Source organism: Amblyomma maculatum, chromosome 4, assembly GCF_055883805.1.
Source record: "Amblyomma maculatum isolate TAMU_Amacu chromosome 4, ASM5588380v1, whole genome shotgun sequence".
Classification (NCBI taxonomy): Eukaryota; Metazoa; Arthropoda; class Arachnida; order Ixodida; family Ixodidae; genus Amblyomma; species Amblyomma maculatum.
The window spans coordinates 77,594,161-77,614,404 of record NC_139347.1 but is presented as its reverse complement, the minus strand read 5'-3'; the positions used below and the strand labels follow the sequence as shown (position 1 = coordinate 77,614,404).

The window sequence follows — 20,244 nt, the reverse complement described above, 5'->3', positions numbered from 1 at the left end:
GTGACAAATCCCTTGATGAGGCAATGCTTTGCATTAATAAAGCCCTAATGTTACATCATACACTCAAGCGCCTTGGCAAAATATTGCGTAGTATCTCAATGTGCTCGTAACTTCTGACGCATGTGTTCCTTTCTAGATTTACGGATGACGCGGACCAGCAAAACCATGCGAAGGCGTTCCTGGAGGGCCACCTAAACACCATCGACAATAGACTGGAATTCAGACACAGCCACACAAACAATGATCCAGCCAACACCCTCCGCGAAAAAACTCTGGCATGCCATTTACCGTAATACAAAAAAAACGCGAAATATTAAACCACGTCTCCTTTGAAGTCACATACATAAGTTTCTGAATTCGTGTTGTTACAAATATTAGTATATCCATGTACACTGACATCTTATGGTACAGTATACGCCCGTAAAGAAAAGAAAAGATGAAGGTGCCGGCACGCGCTATGTGACTACCTACTCAGACTCCAGAAATAAAGTTCCAAATTTTCTTTTTGTGTTCACATTGTTTGTAGAGCGCCTTGCGTACGCAGGCAGAATTCTGAGGTGAAACGCTTCTTTTACGGAACCCAGTATTTGGTTCATTACTCATTCTTTTCTTCAATAAACTTATTTCATTTCTTTTTTTGTTTTGCACAAATGAAGCATGAGAGAGATTGAGAGGGTGAAGAGAGAGAGAATGATGAAGCAGCCAGCCATTTACGTTCGTCGAAAACGAAGAAGTAACTTGCTGTGCGTCGGTAGGAAGCTTTATTTCAACGGATAGTGATAAATCCGCAGTGCGAGCACAAAAATCAGGAATGTAGCCTATTAACCTTTTATTTTATAATATACCAAACGTTGCCGCAAGAAAGCTTGCATGTGCGCAACACCGTGAGGTCATTTCGTGTATTTTGGAGTTAGCTGCATCTAGTTCACAAGTGGTGCGAAATTCATTATTGTTTTCGGAAAGAGAGAGAACAGGCAGGGCTTGGTAAGCGCTCCGTCTCAGTGGCATTGCAAATAGCTCATTTTCCGATCTCTGCTAATCAATGAATGTCTTAAGTGGAACCTGCATATACTTCGAAGTCGCAAAGTTAATGTTCCTGACCACTATAGCGAGTTCTAACGGAAAGTTAACTGACACATTTTAAACTGCATCATAGAGTGCAATAACGTTTTGTTTTTTATAAAGGTACTGTATCACATAAATGAAACTGATTTGACCTCCTGTGTGATGATATCTAGGCAATTTCTTCTTGTGTGACCCCTTTTTTGAAATGCTAGCTCTTGTAGAACTAAGAAAAGAAAACGCTTTCTGATGTGTACCCGCAGTCGCAATCTTTCACAAATTAAACTTCCAAAATTATGCCAATACGTAAACTCGAAACTTATTCTTAACCTTCACTCCCAATATGTTATCAACACGCTCAGGCTAGAACCAAGGACCCTCCGTGAAACAGGTCTTATTACTATAGAGCATCATAGTTCAATGTAATATAATAATATATAATTTTCTGTAATATATCCATTCCTGTGTATTGGCTAGACCATGCACTGGTTTTCATGACACCAAAAAAAAAACAGCAGTGTTTATGGTGTCACGACAGCGATTTTGATCTTGAAAAGAAACAAATGCAGATTTGTTTAGCAGTTAGTGCGTTCACTTATCTGACGTTGGCAGTTGTAATAATGTTATTATTCATCAAGTCTTCTTGGCTCATCCTGCGCCACCTTGACAGTTGTCCATTCATGTCACTCGCCATTCTGAAAATTCTATGCACCAGTTGGTATTGTCCCTGAGATTTGGAGGGAAACAGAAATTACTTTATTTTGCGTGTGCGCTCAAGAACTGCTCATGGCTTTGCGTCAACCTTTCATCACACAGCAGATCATTGTTGCACCGCACATTAGCAAGTGCGCGAAATTGATCTTCATTATAAAAACGTTTATTGTACAACGTTGGCACTTAAGAACAAATGTTGGAGTCGCTGGTACAATTTTTAAAGCTGTGCTATCGTATCTGGCACCTCCAAAGCATATCCTGATAAATTAGAGGCGTTTAATCAACCCAGAAAAAAAAATGCACGAACGTACACATACACAACACACAACAAGTAATAATGCACAATAATGAATGAACTGCACACAAGAGCACAGCTGCGGAAAATAAAAGTTAACCCTTTATTGTAAATATTTTCTCCTCTTTTTCTCTTTTTTTTTTCGTCTTACTAGTAGTATTTTCCTACAACAGGCTGCAATGTTACTAGCGCCACACTTGCCTCAACCACCCACTAGTTTTAAGTCGAATAGTTTGATGTTTTTCTGTTTCTTTGTTTTGTTCCTGAAGGGCACCTACAATTTCTGTTCTATCTTTTTGCTTGTTCATTTTGTATAATACAATCTCCCAAACCTGCGACAGCCTCAACCGAGACTAGCAATACGTTGAAAATAAATAAATAAATAAATAAATAAATAAATAAATAAATAAATAAATAAATAAATAAATAAATAAATAAATAAATAAATAAATAAATAAATAAATAAATAAATAAATAAATAAATAAATAAATAAACCCTCTTGCACCTCACGGAACCTCGCCGACATCCTTGCTTCACATCTTCCCAGACAGTCTGCTTATGATGTCTTGCGCGGCGCTATGCCATTACATACGTCCAGCTACTTGGACCCTGCTTTTGTTATTTCCGCTAATTTCTTTTCCCATTTCTCAACTTGTGTTGTAGTTTCTAGTTTTGTAAGCATCCCTTGAAGAAGCGTAGCTTGTGGCGTCAGTTGATGCATGAAACGTGGAAAAAAACAGTGGATCCTTGGGGTTTTTTTTTTCCAAATACTATGCGCCAACTGGTTTAACAAGCTACGCTTTTTCAATATTAGGCTTCTTTTTGGGGGGTACCTTTCTACATAGTCAGTCTTCTTCAAATCAGGCTGCCTTCTTCGTTAGCACCATCGCTTACCTCTTCTGCAAAGTCCGCTTTTATTCCCACTGCATATGAAACGACCTTCAGCTGCAGGACGTCATGAATATGTTTGGTTACCAGCGTCATGCTGTGTACTTCCTCTCGCCGTGAACGCGTCCTTTCCACTGATTTTTCCGCGTTCTAAGCATCCTTCTCGCATCCTAAATTAATTATTTCGCTGTAATCGCACTCTACTTGAAAAACAAAAGCATAAAACAAATACTCACTGAGATGTTAACGTTATCAGTTGCAGGTTACATACGCACTAACGAAAGGGGATAAAGTCTTCTTCGTTCTTCTACGATTTCTTCTATCATTGCGTTTGCCCAATGGTCCAGTTTTGCGCTCGTTTAATGGTTAACGTAGGAAACTAAACTATTGGAGCCAGAGTGATTAGAGTTTCATTTGGAATGCAAAAACTGTAGTTAAATATAGTAATCTCCGCATTTAGTTGCCATTGTTCTTACTGTCGTTAATTTACTTACGTAAGTCGGTGACAGGCGGGCGACAGTTATGAGAGTCGCCCAGTAAAAACAAATGAAACACTGTTTTTCTGAGCTGTAAACTACGGGTTCGAAAGTGTCGAAGTCTACTGACTTTGCTTCCACTTAATGTTGGTTATGTAAATTAACCCAAATGTGAACCCATAGCACTCTGTTTATACCATTCTTTGAATGCCCTGCTCTTTATCACGCGACTCTACATACCTTATTCTCGAGTGGGGCAGAATATCCTTCCTCCACCAGGCCCTGTAAAGGTGCAAACCCCAAGATGCTGGCGGCGGAATTTGAATTTCCAATAAACTTAAGGTAGCGCACTCCGCCAGCGACACCATTTCTGTTGTTGTTGCTACTGCTGCTGCTGTTCCACGGCTTGTCCGAGCCGCACCCGGCTTACCGTCCTTGTTACCCCATCTTCATCTCTTTATTTTTCTTTTTTCTTTTTCAGGTCTGCGATGAAGCGACTTGCAGGCAGCAGTGTCTGGCCCGGCAAGCCGAAAATGCTCGAACGGAGTCCTTCTGCCAGAGTGACTCATGTCACTGCAGGTACAGCAGAGTAGTGCTCAGTCCTCGCAAGTGACGAAACTCACCACGTCGCCCTCTCCAGTTCCTGCTCGTACGAAAGTTACAAATAAATCATCAAATAGCGTAACCGCAAAACCTAAGTGTAAGCGCTCATATTTTTCTCCTTGCTTTTTTCTTTCTGAAAAGTAAACATCACTCAGCCTCCGGTGTCGTCAGGTTTGCTTTCGTATAACCTCTCATTTATTACTGCTTTCCTTCACCGAAACTTGTCTCAATGAACGCCTCCTTGCTATGCAAGAACGCATGGAACTTTTCATCGTGTTGGAGGAGATTGCACTCAGAGTTGAGGGAAAAAAATGCGAAATGCGAAAAAGGCATGTATTATCATTCCGCCACGTTTGCGCATGCTTTGTTTTGTTTGCTCTCATGGCTTGCAAAAACATGCTAGTTGCATGACGCCAGAAACTGACATCCGCAAGAGTTCATTCATCAAAATGAAAGAAAAAGTAGTAAATTTAGTATTAATGGCAGTAGTATAGCAATAGTCAGCACACTACAAGTACAGCCAACGGCGCATGCGTTACAAATAAACCTGCGTTTATCGTCGTACTGCGAGTAAAAACTTCTTCCTTTTAGTTGTCGAACTACAAGGGTCAGGTATGAAGCAACGTAACAGTCACTAAACCCGGATAGAGTATAGAAGTGTTTATTTTATTCTGTGGTGTCAATCACTGCAAAATTTCCAGCGGAAATAACTAATCTCTTTGTTTGCTTATTCTCTTTGCTCGTTCAGGATTTCGCATAATGGCAGCCATACTTGGCCCTGCACCTGTCTCGCCTTCCCTTATGCCACTTTATTTTACTGATACGATAGAAGGGGCTGCAGCGATGGGCGCATCACAGAGGGATTTGATGATCATCATCGTCCTCACCACTGTAATTAACTCACCTACATTCACCGTGTGGCCTCTCCCATATTTGTCCTATTAACGTCATCCTGTGTCATTTAAATCCATCATGCATTCCTGCCAATATTCTATTATCATATGCACTTACCTGATTAGATTCTTCGCCCTGCTACATTTACCTATTCTTGGAATGTATTCCGTTGCTCTAACGGATCATCGGTAATGTGTTCTCCGCATTACATTCCCTGCCCATATGTCCATTCGTCTTTTTAGTTTTCGACCACAGGATGCTAATACTAAGTCTAATTTGTTTCCTGAACCACCACGCTCTTTCCCCGACTCTTAACGTTATTCACACAATTATGGCGCGTTGACCGTAGTTTAATTCCAAGCCTCTTAGTCAATCGCCACCCTTCTGCCCTGTCATGCTCTGAGAGAAGCCTCAATGGAACGCTTGTGATAATTTAACCTACCGCGATTTTTTTTTTTTACGTGCACTCACACCACACACTACATGGGCGCCTTGTGTTTCCCTTCTATCCGATATGGGTCAGTTGCTCATATATATGCAATACTTGCCAATACTTGCTCATATATTTGCAATATATTTGCCATCCCTTCTTATTCTCCTATGGGCTATTCATCTCCTGTGATTCGGATGTGCGGTCACTATGCCCTCAATATATAGATATGTCCCTTCATCTCTTTCAGTACCACGAAGCTCCATTACCCCAAAGTTGAGCATTACCTTTGTCTTATTCATAATTAGGTTTAGCCCAACCATCTACTTTGATTGCTTAGGTCCTCAGTTATGTGCTGAAATCCTTCCCTCCCCCGACGCGGTGGCGCAGTGGCTAGGGAGCTCGATTTTTGTGCCCCAGGATGCAGGATAGCATCCCGGAAGCCGCCACTTTTCGACGGAGGCGGAATGTAAGAGCTGCACGATGTCAGTGCACGTTAAAGAACCCCAGTTGGCCGAAGTTTTCGGAGCCCTCAACTACGACGTCCCTCAGAGCCTGAACCACTTTGGGAAGTTAAACCCTATCAACCTAAAATAAAACCATCCTCTTCGCCGGCTCCTGTATTTCTTTCGATCTCTTACGACTCATATCGTTTAACATTGCAACACTGAAGATGAGGTTCTCATCGACCAATTTTCTCCAACAACTGAGAAAAAAAGAGAGGGTACGTGTAAAAGAGCGGAAAAAAAAAAAAGGAAAATGTAGAAGGGCCATAGCAGGGAACCTTCAGCATTTTTTGCGAAAATTAGAGACGTGGCTGAGCAGAGGAGATCAACATGGACGCAGAGCATGCAGAACACTGCCACGCACCTTCTCCAGCCCCATCCGCACTGCAGCGGGGAGCAGCGTTCCGGCTTGGTAATAAGCAGCTCTTAGGACAGATAATGCCTGTTCCCCAGCATCACTTTTTGGTGCAAGCGGCGGGGTACGAAAAAGAAAAACAAACAAGCCAGCCAATTTTTCTCTGTTGGCAAAAGAATGTCGCAGAAAGGCCACGCCACACGAACTGTACTCCGCCGACTGACATGTACTTCAGTCATTTAGTCTTGGCTGACCATGTCGGGAGGGCCGATATTTATTAGTGCTGCGGCGTCGCGCAGAACCACAATTTTCAAAAATCTGGGGACGGGGCTTTTAAAATAAGCCTGCGTAATACATGTGAATGGAATCGCACACGCATTGTATTACACCGTAATTTTCATGCCAGTGCCCGAGCACTTTCTTGTAAACGTTGCGCTCGGAAATTATCTGACGATAGCGTTTTATAATCTAAAATAATGATAGGAGGGTTCATAAGCAAGCGATATAATTCTGCGACAAGCAGCAACGATGCGGCAGAAAATCTCAGACGTGTCTAAACCACGTTGCCCTGGCCTCTCGAGCCACCGCGGGAGCACGAAGCAGGTATTTGCGCCACGGCGGCAGAGATCGCGCGTTTTCACTGAGACATACGTCCTTTACAAGGCGACAGTATACAGACGCTTGTGCAGGATGGCTTGTCCCGAGAGATAGAATACCTGCCCAAGGAAAGCCTGGGAATTGCATTCCAATAAAACATCCCTTTGCACTGCTCCTCGACACGTCCTACCTTCAGATCGCCCCTGTGTCAGCCGCTTTCGAGAATAAGAAATTGTGATGCCTGGCGTGTTCCTAATTCGTGAACGAGGGACTGTTCAATAATTGAAGGTCTGTTTGATAGCGTGCTTCGGAACTGTCCAAGAACCTATTAAAAGTTGGGTTACTAATTTACCGACATCATTGCGCCCTCCAATCAGGCTGGCTCATGGTGTGGTAGATGTGAAAGCGACTGACTGAAGAAAAGCGTTATGTAGTAAATTGTCAGCAGAATCAATCTCTGCTCTTCTTTCTTATTGTGGCCTTTGAAGCGTTGGCACCTTGGCGTTCGTGGGGCAGGCGACCAAGGTTTGGCATAACAACTTTTTCTGCTGCACTTACCTTTTGAGCATTCCTTTTTTCTTTTTTTTTTTTTTACACACAGCATAGAAGATGAACTTGCGGGCAGTGGTATACGTTTGTCATCGATGCAACAGCAACGTGTTCGCGAATGTTTTGATACGAAAGCTAAACAAAAAATTATATACTCACGGTTGCTCACGTTCTTGTTCCGACGACTGTACTCGACTTGCCAGATCGAATGGCAGTAGTCAAACTGCTTAGAAAAGCTCGTAGAGTGTGAAGTGAATGAATACGACGTCAGTTTTCTGAGCAGAAAGCAAGCAATAAATTAACACTTCGCCTGATATCACTCAAACGTCTACGAGGCACCTCAGATTTCGAGTAAATTTGTGTGCTGTTATAACTGCAGCCTTTTCTTACAAATTCCTGCTTTTTATTATCTCACTTTATAAGGTGGCACAAAAAACGCTCCCTGGTATCTAATGCCCTTACAAGCGGTGTCCGATACCTCACCCCATGAATCGTGCGCATTTCAGTTCTACAATGGCTCAGTTGACAGAGAAAGCTGGAACATTCTGTGATTAAACCCATCTAAATATGAGCAAAGTGAAAGTATTGTTGTGCAAGACAATTAAGTCGCCGAAAAAAAAAAGCAAAAAGTACAAACCCGGCTATTGGAGCATGCCTCTTCATGTCGTAATATCATGCCGTCGGGTGATCATCTTGTGGCCCGTCGCTGTCTTCCCAGACGTGAGGAGCAGCGTTGCTGTACGCCTGACGACTAAGGCCACGACGAAGGCCACGACGAAGGCTATCTTTCCCACCTAGCGGGAACGAATACGACTAAGAAAAGTGAAAGAAAAGGGCAACAGGAGAGGGGTGAGGAAGGGAGCTAGAGCGGAGCCTAAATCATTCGCAGTACCGGTGCCAGGCAACCCATGAGAAGCGTCGGCCACTCTCTATGCGGCACTTGCGTCCGCTATCTCTCTTAACAGGTGGCTTGAACAAGAAAAAGTAAGCAGAAAAGCGCTGCAGTCTTCTTAGTGTCGGAAGACTTCACGGTCGCTTTCATCTTCTCTTTCCTCTCAGGGGAGTTCCGTTTCGTACACCTGAATGCGTGACTTTCGTATTAGCCGCTCCTTTTTTAGCTGCCGCCAAGCAGCGGTTCATCTGCCAGCGTATATTCTATTTACACACGAGGAAGTTCCGCGAGGAAGAGCTTGTTCAAAGTAAGCGGTACGCGCTAATCGTTCGGGCTTCCAGGCATGGCCAGAGTAAGCTTCCCACTGCGAATTTGAATCGGTGGTGTTCCACTCGGAGAACATTATCTTTGTTCGGGGAATTCAAGAGTTAACATTTAGCGGAAAACAAAAAAAGTTTTCACGGCAATAAAGATAATTTTATAAGCCTAAGTTTGCTCACTTCTTCGAAATTGATAAATATTTAAAGCTGCTGCAGAGGAAAGAAACCAGAAGTGGGGATTTACTTTTTTTTTTAACTGATGTACGCGATTACCAGTTGCGACATGGAATGTCACTTTGAATTTTGAACTCTACGGCAGCTTTTTTCTATAGCTAACGAGCCTTCATGCACTCGAGGCCCATTGTAGTTTGGGTCTGGGGATTATAATCAGTCTAAGGAGTTTATTAACGCAAACCGAATTCTGAGCATGCAGACGCTTATTGCATTTCATATGTGTCGAAATGCTGCAAATGTATAAGGCATAAATGGAAACCACGCACTCGGTCAAGTTCAGAAAACGAGTGCAGTTACAGAAACAGGCTCTCCGGAGCGGCTCACACCATTTAAAATGGCAAGGCTCGTAGCGATTCAGTGAAAAGTCTGTAGACATTCCTTTTGTTCGCGACAGATAGAGCGACGAGAACGCAAACATCAGGTGAGGGTCATGTCCGGCTCTTCAGGTCCGGAATACGGAAACTTCCGCAAGTTGTGGGGGAGGCTCCTCGCCCCCACGATATCCACTGCTAAAGGGCGTAGGGTGGCTATTACTGGCCCTGCGGGGCTGGGAATGGTAGGTCCACGCCATTTGCGAGGGGCCTCTCCAGCCACCAGCGGTAGTGCTTGTTGTAGGCCGTCATTGCACCGCTTCCAAGGCGGACGACGGCTGTTGATGATGATGACGATGAGGACCTCAGTTAAAATGGCATATACCCGTGGCGGTGGGTTGGCCAGGGTACACTAGGACTGGTGCTTTTTGATAAATCTAGGTGTTGCTGTTGTTGTTGTTGTTGTTGTCCAAATAACTTATGGCACATACCCACAGAGGGGGATCGGCCAAGAATTGGGTAGCAAAGATTTTTTTTTTTTTAATATACTTGCATAAAAAGAAATATATATATATATATATATATATATATATATATATATATATATATATATATATATATATATATATATATATATATATATATATATATATATATATATATATATATATATATATATATATATATATATATATATTAATAATAATTTGAGGGGTAGAGGAAACGAAACAAAATGGGAAATAAGTGAAATATAATATGAAAAGTGGTAACACTCACGGGAAATTGACACTATATTTGTAGGACAAGTGATGTTTAAATATTTAGCAAGGAAAACTATTTGAGTGCAGTAAAAAATTTTGCATGGCGGTAAAAATAGACCTGTGACTGTGCCCAAGGATGGTGGCGCCAAATGATAACAATGTCGGGCTGCTTAAACTAAGGCCAAGCTGTTGCAATGGCCTTTCCATCAACTGTTTTCTCAGCGTAGTAAAGCGGCGGCAAAACAATAAAAAGTGATCTAATGTTTCTTGTTCACCGCAAAATGCGCAGACGGGAGACATTGCCAATCCAGACCTGTGAAGATAGAAATTTAAAGGTGGGATGCGGCATCGCAGCCTTGTTAGTGAAATCTCAAGTTGCCGTGAATGACATAATTTTCTATTCCAAGAATAATTTAGATGCAGGTAGTCCTCAGATCTTAAAAGATGTCCGTTTTTCATATTTAATAGAACGTTTCTTCGAAACCTCGCTGCGGTGATGTACGCGGTCGCCGGAAGGATAGATAATACGGGGCCATTAAGGGACTCTTTTGCTAAATTGTCAGCATATTCATTTAAATCCACATTGCTGTGGCCTGGTACCCATACCATATGTAAAATTTTCAAATGTTTTGGGATCAGGGAGACAAAGGTTTTTACTATTGCAGAATCCACCGACGAAGAGAGAGATGAACACAAGGATAGAGAGTCGGAAATTACTGCCACTTTAGAAAAAGAGGAGTCTAATTTACGTAGAGCGAGTACCACCGCCAGAAACTCCGCCTCAAAAATTGGGGTGAAGTCCGGAAGCTGGACAGAAAAAGACCAGTCTAAATGTGGACAATATATACCCACTCCCGCCTTTTCATTACTTTGAGATGCGTCAGTAGCTACAACTAAACTAGCAGAAAGACTTCTTAAATGATCTTCTAATAATCCGTTTAGAATAACGGATGATAAGTTTTTAGCATTATTCGGGAATATGTCGTCAAAGACAATTTTAATAGATGAACCGATGGTTTGTATGGGTAGAATACTAGGAAGGGAAACATTTAAGGGGTCCAGCAAATTTTTGACCATAACAACCTGCGGGGTGTGAAATTTAGACCAATGGACACCGAAAAAGGAGGTCGGTTGACAGCAAAAAATAGACATAGATCGGTGAAACTCTGATTCATATATCCTTAAGTACGTCTGAACGGTTAGAATTTGTAATCTATATATCAAGGGTGGAATCCGGGCTTCAAGGTAGAGCACATTGTTGGCAACAAATTTTGGAAGTCCCATACACAAATGAAGCGCTTCTCGCTCCAAAAGAACAAGCGGTCGAATTTTATAAGCTGCTGATCCAGAAAACAAGACTGAACCGAACTCTAAAATTGGACGCACATACATAACATAAATCATTAAAAGGACATCTCTCCGCATTCCAGACCTGGGACGACTAATTCGGCGCAACATGCCCACGGCCCGAGCCCCTTTCGTAGCAATATGGTTAATGTGGGGCTGCCATGAAAGATTATCATCATAAGTAACCCCTAAATACTTTAATGATTTAACCTGTGGTATTATCTGTTGCTGATACATTACAGACAGACTTACAGAATCCTTTATATTAAATACGAGGACTGCGCTTTTGTTGACATTTAATGTGAGACGCAAGCCACACAACCAATTCTCAATAGAGTTTATTTACGTTTGCAAGTTGAGATAAAGGGATTGAATATCCGATGCAGTTGCAAAAAACGCAATATCATCAGCATATACGTAAGTGCGAACGTCATGATTAACAGGTATTGAGCTGAGTAGTATATTGAAAAGGACTGGTGAAAGGACTGCTCCTTGCGGCACTCCCCTGGCTTGCTTATATCTGCCAGAATGGACGCCATTTATTGCACAGTAAAACTCTCGGTTTTGGAGGAATTCGGATATCCAGGCTACTAAATAATGTGGAAACTGAAGAGATTTTAATTTTTGCAATAGAATGCTATGCTCAACGCTATCATAGGCCTTGGCTATATCTAGCGTTATCAAGGCAGCGTGCATTTTTTGGCGCCGCGCTAGAAGAACTCGACTCTCGAGATCAGCATGCGCATTCCAGATGGAACACTTTTGACGAAAACCAATTTGGCAAGGACTGAGGATATTTTCTTTATTCATGAATTCCGAAACACGTATAAGTATGACTCTTTCAATTAATTTTACAATGTTTGATGTTAATGCAATTGGTCTTATATTATCAATAGACAAGGCACCGCCTTTATTCTTAAGTAAAGGAATTATTTTGGCAAGTTTCCATTCTGGGTGTATCCAAGCATGTTTAATGGAATAATTTACTAGCTCTAATAACGTCTGAGGTGACTCGTCAAAAAGAATTTTTAACTTTTTTGAAGTTACTTTATCAGGACCGGGAGCAGCGGCTGGTAATCTCATAACTATTGGAGTAAGCTCAGAAACGGAAATTTGAGGATCATAATTAACAGGTTCCATTGGCATTACAGATATCGAGCCCGAAGGTAGTGCAGACGAGAAACGTTTCTCCAGTCCTTTGGCAATTTTTTCAATTGTGTCTATTGCTTCATGGGGAGTCAAAATAAAGGAATGTAGATTTTGTGCTTGCGGAATCTTTTTCCGCGAGCGTAAGAAACCAAAAAGTGCAGTTCGATTGCCTGATTTAGAGAGGAAATCAAAATGCTTTGCATCATACTCGTCCTTCGCTTTTGCAACTGTACGTTTAAATGTAGCTGCAATGAACTTGTAATCCTGCCAGTTTTTCGGGCACTGGTTGTGGAGAAGCTGGACTAACTTAGGTGTTGCGGCGCACATCTTTCTCTCTCCCTCTTCTTTGTCTTCTCTATTTTCTCCTATGTCCCCACAAGGCAGTGGAGGTGGCTGAGCTACAAAGCCAGTAGCAGGCCCGTGCATTTTCTTTTCCTTCTTCCGACAGCCACGACAATACCCACTGCTAAAACCGTTGTCGTCCTCCCGGCTTCGGCCTCAAGCCAGCCGAAGCACGCCCTTATTGAGCCATCGAATTGTCGAGTGGGACAACGACCACCAGTGACTGCGTTTCGATAGAGGCGAAACGAAGTGGCGTCCATGTGCTGTGCGATGTCAGTGCCCGTTGAAGACCCCCAGGTGGTCTTTTTTTTTTTGTTTTTATTCTTTTGCCAACGAAGGAACACGCAAGGTGCTAACGCCGGAACCCTCCCGCCGCGGTTGGCCGCTGCCTTGCGCAGCCCCAGCCTCGGTGACCAAATCTGGTTAGTCCAGCAGGCCCGCGAGGCGACGACGAGGCAACACCTCGACGTCCTCACGCGGGAGAACTAAGGTCCCGTCGGCGAAAGCCTTGCCAACCGACCAAATTAACGAAGAAGGAAAAGAAAATGCACAGGCCTGCTACTGGCTTTGTAGCTGAGCCACCTCGGCTGCCTCGTGCGACAGTAGAGAAAGTAAAGAAATAAAAAGAAGAGGAAGATAAAGACGCTCGTCGCAACAGCCGTCGTCCCCCACCGAAACGGTAGCCGGTACAATGACAGCCTACAACAGATAAAAATATGGTGGCAGGCTAGCCCCCGTCGCAAGCGGCAGTAACCTACCAGTCCCAGCCCCGTAGGGCCAGGAGCAGTCCCCTTCCTCCTCCGCTCAGGTGGTCGAAATTGCTCCGGAGCCCTCAACTACGGCACCCCTTTCTCTCTTTCCGCTTTCACTCCCACATTCCTCCCTTCCCTTCTGGGGATCTTTAGTAGTAGTAGTAGTAAAAAACATTTATTTTAACAGAGGAGTTCGGGGCGCGCAGGCCCATGGGCCCCCGCACGGCCCCACTACACTCAAACGTTCATGTTCCTACGGTTCATGACGTCGGCAGCTCGGTCTGTGGCGGTCTTTTGCCGAACCGGGTCCTTAGAGCGTAGCAGGGTCTCCCATTCCTTCCAGGTGGTGAAGTGCTCCAGACCCCGCGGGGGAGAATCCGCCGGGCATTGGAATAGAATGTGGGCGAGGGTGGCAGTGGGGTGGTTGCAAAGGGTGCAGGAGGGGTCGGTAAGAGTAGGGTGGTAACGGGACCTAATGTAAGGGGATGGGAGGGTTCGCGTCTGGAGGCGGCGCCATAGTGTTTGGTGGTGATTGCTAAGGGAGGAGTGAGGTGGGGGGTAGATCTGTCTCTCGACTCGGTAGGCCTGAGTCATCTCTTTAAACGTGTGCATGCGCTCCCGGGAGAACTCTTTAACGTGCGCTGACATCGCACAGCACACGGACGCCTCCCTTCCCTTACGGCGTTCAGGTTTATGTGTTCAGGTGTCCACAGCACCTGTAACAGATACTGCAACTTTCATTTCCTGTGAGCCAATTTTAATACAACGGCAGATAAATGTGCCGGAGTTCCAGGGTTCCAACCCGACCTCGGCGGCTGCGTTTCGATGGAGGCGAAACGAAGTAGCGTCCGTGTGGTGTGCGATGTCAGCGCACGTTAAAGATCCCCAGGTGGTCGAAATTACTCCGAAGCCCTCCACTACGGCTCCCCTTTCTGTCTTTCCACTTTCACTCCCTCCTTCCTCCATTCCCTTACGGCGCAGTTCAGGTTCCGCAGAGCAAGTGTGACAGATACTGCGCCTTTTCCTTCCTATGAACCAACCAACCAACGGCAGATAAATGTGCTTATAGAGTTCACAGCGTGAAAAATGCCGAAGGGTAACATTCAAGGTGAACTTAAAGTCTTTCTAAAGTCCAATATCTTTTAAATACGTAAATAAGAATTTCATTCCGAGTCTCTGTTGCCTAGGGCAGGCTAAGGGACCTAACACAATGTCCATTGTTAAAGGCACTGGGGAGAGCTTTTCCATGCTATGTTCGTAGTACGCACGCTCGTCAGCGTACGCAGAACACTCAAGAAGGATATGTTGCATAGTTTCAACCGAACCACAGTTGTCGCAAAGCGGGCTGTTCACTTGACCAAAACGGTGTAGCAAGCTATTTGTATGTGCACAGTTAGGCGGAGTCGGTGCTAAAGAGTTTCTAGTTGGCGAGTAAATTTCGGAGAGAGTCCTGACCTTAGATGTGGGTCAATCGAGTAAAGAAATTGATCGTGATTTATCGGCAAGCTCCAAAGTCGATACTTAGCTTCGGTAGCAAATTTTTTAGCCAGTTGGGATGCATCAGATTTCGTGAAGTAGGTCCGAATGTATCTTTGATGTTGGTGGCTTTTGCGAGCCGCTTCATCGGCTTTTTCATTGGCTTTAATGCCACAGTGGGCTGGTATCTACTGAAATATTATGCATTGGCTTGCGGCAATAGCCAAATGATGCAGATGCCCGATGTCAAGGGAAAGAGGCTGGCGATTAGTTTTCTTCAGAAGGTTATACAGGATTTGCAGAGATGCTCTGGAATCCGTGAAAATAAACCATCGGCCGGGGATCTGGTGCAGGATATAAGAAACACCTTCTTTGATGCCATAGAGCTCCGCTGCCGTAAATATCTTCCGCTGCAGCCGGTAATGCAGGACATGGTTTGTTGAAGGCGCATAAAGGCCACGTGAAATAAATGCCTTGAATAGTTGAACCGTCGGTGAATATGTGGGTGCACTGTGTATATTCCTTGGCTAAGTAGGCGAGAGCGGCTTGCAGAAGTGCTGCCTGCGGCATGCGAAAAGCAGTTATATAAAAATTAGGTGGTACGCTTAAGCTCCGTTGTTAAGAGTATACGACACACTGAAATCCGAAATGAAGTATAGCGGTTGTAGTTTGTGGTTTTGTAGCGAAGGCTACATTGTCCACGAGCGAGGAGCTTCCCATGGTGGGTGACACAGAGGCGCTGCCCAGCAAGCGCCGCAGCTGGCGGACGCCGTGCGCTCGCCGCGCCATCTGGTAATCAAGAAGTAATCACAAGATGTCTCGTCTTTAATGCAACAACAACATAGCTAGACATAGTGAGTAGCGCATCTTAAATCTCCTTCCCTAGCGTGAGGATGATTGTAGGAATGATTATAGGATAGTCAGCGGCGCATTTCTGGCGAGCGTCTACTCAGCATTGGATAGGATTGAATTGTACTAGGTTATATTGGATGGGATTGGGTTGGACTCGATTGGACTGGTTTTGATTGGACAGGTTTGGATTGAATATACAGTTTTGGTTGAATTGCATTTCACTGGAATGAACTGTACTTGATTTATATTCTAGTTCATTAAACCTTGATTGGACTGGATCTGATTACACTGGATTGGTTTCGATTGGATCATATTACACTGGATTGGATTGTACAGCAGTAGGCAGCCCAACGCCAAAACGTTTAGCGCCAGGCACACATGCTTTCGCTAAGTATATGCTGTCCAAGCTGAGCTAAGCCTCTGTCATTTTTTGGAGTCTAACGTCCCAAGGCGACTCAGACTATGAGACGCCGTAGTAGAGGGCTGCAGAAATTGCAGAAATTGCAAAGAACCACCTGGGGTTCTTTAACGAACACTGACACCGCGCAGCGCGCGGACGCCTCTTCGTTTCCCCTCCATCGAAACGCAGTCGCTGACGGTCGTGATCGAACACACGGGTACTCCTGGTACAATAGTCGGGCATATTAATAAGGGCGGGGCAAATGAAGTCTAGTAGGACATTGAGAACGCTTGGCGTCGATACTGAGGGCATTCAGTCCTCGTATATCCGAACATTGCCAGCCTATGGCTTGGCGTTGCTTTCGCAAACATATACGCCTTCCTGACCGGGATGATTGACAGCCCTGCTTGTGAACGATGTGGCGTTGATGAAACAATTGAGCACCTCCTTTGTGATTACCCTGTTTTTGCAACTGAACGGCATACGCTGAGTACTGCATTGGACCGTCTGGACGCTCACCCCTTAACGGAAGGGAAGATCTTGGGACCATGGCCACAAAAGTCATCTGCCCTCAAAGTATACAAGGCACTTCTTCGCTTTTTAAGAGACACTAGCCTGATTGGGGGCCAACACGAGCGGATGTCTGGAACGTCGGCTCCGGCAAACGGTACGTGCTACTCCTGCCCAATCTCTCCTACGGCCACTAATCTGCTCGAAAAGCAACTTAAGTGCCTAAGGAAGACAGGAAAACCGCCCATTCCGGGCGAAATCCGGCTTTTACTGTGTTAAGAACATTTATCGGACTGAGACGCTCAGCCGCCCAGCTAAGCCCAATTCCGCCTCCGCTCTTCCGCCGGCGATACCAGCCGCTGTCATGGAAGTAACGGTTGAAAGACACACGGTTACCGCACAAGAGCTACTGTCAGATATTTGGACGCCAGTCCTGTATAAAGCCTACGCCTCCCGACCAGCCAGTTCGCCGAAACCACCTCGCCACTCCGAGAACGCTACCTCCGAGGCAGTTAACCGACGCCGCAGCCGCAACCGCAACCGGGAGCGGCAAGGTGCCGGCCCGTCTACCACCTGCGACCAAGGAGGCTCGTCTCACAGTGCAGCGCAGCAAGCAGCTGCCACCACTCCCACCCAACGCTATCCGAGTGGTCGTTCGCCCGCGAGGTGAACTACGACTCCGAGACGTCCCAACACCTCGACTCTGGAAGGCAGTGCAGAGCCAGCTCCAAATTACTCTACCGCACGACTTCTGCCTGCGCATCCATCCGACCAACAACACTTTCACCATGGCAACAACACACCTCCCAACGGCCGAGACACTCAAGACGCTGACCTCCCTCACCATTGGCAACCAAACCTACCCGTGCGCGGCTTACGTGGCACCTCCACCGGGCTCTACCAGAGGAGTCATCACAAATGCCTATGATTACGAGACCCCAACGCAACTTTACGAAGACCTCGTCAGAAGAAATCCGGAGTATACCATACTAGCAGCCCGATGCATGGGAAAGACGCACTCCATTTTAATCACCTTCGACGCAAACGCAGTCCCACATTCCATCAAATACATGGGAGCCATCCACCGCTGCACCCCATACCGCGGCAGTCCGGACGCTTGTACCAATTGCAGACAGCCGGGTCACCGTCATGACGTATGCCCAAGCCCCAAGACCAACGTTTGCCCCCGCTGTGGAACACGACATTCGCAACAAGACCCTCCTTGTACGCCCAAGTGCATTTTGTGCGAGGGCCCTCACCTTACCGGTACGGGATCGTGCAAGGGGCGAAACCTTCACCAGCCACGGAAACAGCCAAGCCACCTACAAACGCAGCAGCAAGAATCGGTCGCATCCAGGGACAATTTTCCCCAGCTGTCGTCCGGACGCACCCAGCCCAGCCAACATAAGCAAGCCTGGACTGTGCCGCTGAAACAAGCCTGGGACACCCCCAACTCTTCTCACCAGCACACGACACCCGCAACAGCGACTCTCAATCTACAACATGCCTTGGAGAAATCCCAGGAGGAGGCAGCGGCAGCCAAAGCAGAAGCTTCAGCAGCCCGAGCAGAAGCCATCGCCCTTCATCAGCACATCGCCAAACTGGAAGCCCAGATAAGTGCTCTTGCCACTGGCTCTCCCATTCCCCCTGCCCCCGCTCCTACCGCATCACAACCTCCACCACCCCCAAACCCACCCACCGCCCGCACCTTGCCGAGCCACTCCCACCCTACTTCTCCTGATTTGCTAGCAATGGAGGCTGACACAGAACCCCCTACGAATTCAACTCTGTGCACGACGCCCCCTCCCTCCACCCCCATCTCACTAGACGACATACCAACCCTGCTTAAGTCCCTTACTAAACGCTTTGAGACAAAATTGCAGGACGCTATCACTCACATCAACCAGGAATGTGCAACCCTCAAAGACGCTGTAATCCACATAACACAAGACAATGCTACTCTTAATCACCGATTCGACGTGCTAACGCAAGAATTTTCTGACCGCTATAACGATCTTGAATCCCGGCTCAATTCTTACGCAACGTGCCTCCCAAAGCGGGACCCCACCCCAAATAGACGAAAGAAGCCCAAAGCACCGGAAGGACAAGACAATCCTATCCCTGCCGTAGCTCGTGACTCCCATCCACCTGTTATAGCTTCTCCCCATATCGACTCTCATGATGGCATCTCCGAACCGTAACCTTACACTCTGGCAGTGGAACTGCCAGGGCTTTGGCCAGAAGCGTCATGTGGTCCACCAATTGCTGTCCTGCGCTACAGGACCTGACATCCTTGCCTGCAGGAAACCTCCAACCCGCTCACCCTCCCCGGCTATACTCCTACTCTTCCCACATCAGCCACACCCCCTCGCGTAGCGTTTCTAATTACCACTATCTCTCATCCCCTAGCAATTCAAGATATTGATCACCTTTTAATCGAGCTTGTTCCGCAACACGCTCGAGCGAACAGCCTCTTCGTTCTAAATGTATATAGCCACCCTAAGTGCCTCAAAAGCAACTTGCGAAGCGCACTTGCGAAGCGCATAGCAAACAAGTGCCCCTTACTCGTCGTAGGAGACTTTAGCGCCCACATAGTTCCTGGGGTTACCCGCACGACACACCAAAAGGACGGCGGGTGTGGTTAGCCGCGCAACAAACCGGTCTCTTTCTGCTCACCGAACCTACCTTTCCTACGCGCACGGGAACCAGTGTCTGCACAGACACTACACCAGACCTTACGTTCGCACATCGCCTCCCTCATGCCACATGGTGCAACACACAAGAGAATCTAGGTAGCGACCATTGCATCATCGAAATTCTCTTACACATTCAACTACCCCGCAGGCCTCCCAGAGGCTCCACTTTCACGAAATGGGACTCTTTCCGATCACGTGGAGCAGCCCGCGCCTTCGCCCCCATCACGGACATCACTGAATGGTCCAAACAACTATAAAGTGATGTCCGATCGTAACTCTTCCCCTACAAGAGGACTTCCCAAGCGACACAGTTGACTCCCACCTCCTACATTTATGGGAAGCTAAATCAGGCTTAGAACGACGCTGGCGAAAGCAGCGTTGGAACCGCACACTTAGACGCCGCCTCGCCCGTCTTAACAAAGAGAGAGAGGCGCATGCAGCGACTCTTTCACGACAAAACTGGGAATCACTATGCAACAAGCTAGATGGCAACATGAGTCTACCTCGGACTTGGAACCTCCTTAGACACTTAATAGACTCCACGCAGTCAAAGACTACCCAAAGACATAACCTCACCAAACTCATGCATTCTTCCGATACACCTCCACAGGAACTTCTCCAAAAACTTAGACATCAGTACTTCCCTACATGCCCTCCTGTAACGCACCAAGATTATGCAGGCCCCCCTAACGACCTCCTCGACCAACCAATTACAGAAGCAGAGGTTCAGGCGGAACTCTAGAAACTTAACACATTCTCAGCCCCCGGTCCAGACGGGGTTCATAACAAGGCACTCCGGAATCTCGACGCTCAATCTGTTGCCGCCCTTACT

At 46.0% G+C, this 20,244-nt stretch overlaps 1 protein-coding gene and 1 pseudogene across 1 annotated transcript in view; both read left to right on the top strand.

The window, feature by feature from the left end:
• The window catches only part of LOC146191482 (uncharacterized), a 47,265-nt gene extending 43,152 nt beyond the window's left edge, over nt 1–4,113 (top strand). Inside the window, exon 9 of the mRNA XM_084600336.1 lies at nt 3,918–4,113. Within this exon, the coding sequence (XP_084456462.1) occupies nt 3,918–4,049 (132 nt within the window). The 3' untranslated portion in view covers nt 4,050–4,113. The remainder of the gene's footprint in view (nt 1–3,917) is intronic.
• A 12,967-nt stretch (nt 4,114–17,080) lies between these two features.
• LOC146191481 (uncharacterized) lies at nt 17,081–18,917 on the top strand (annotated as a pseudogene).
• Nucleotides 18,918–20,244: the final 1,327 nt, after the last annotated feature.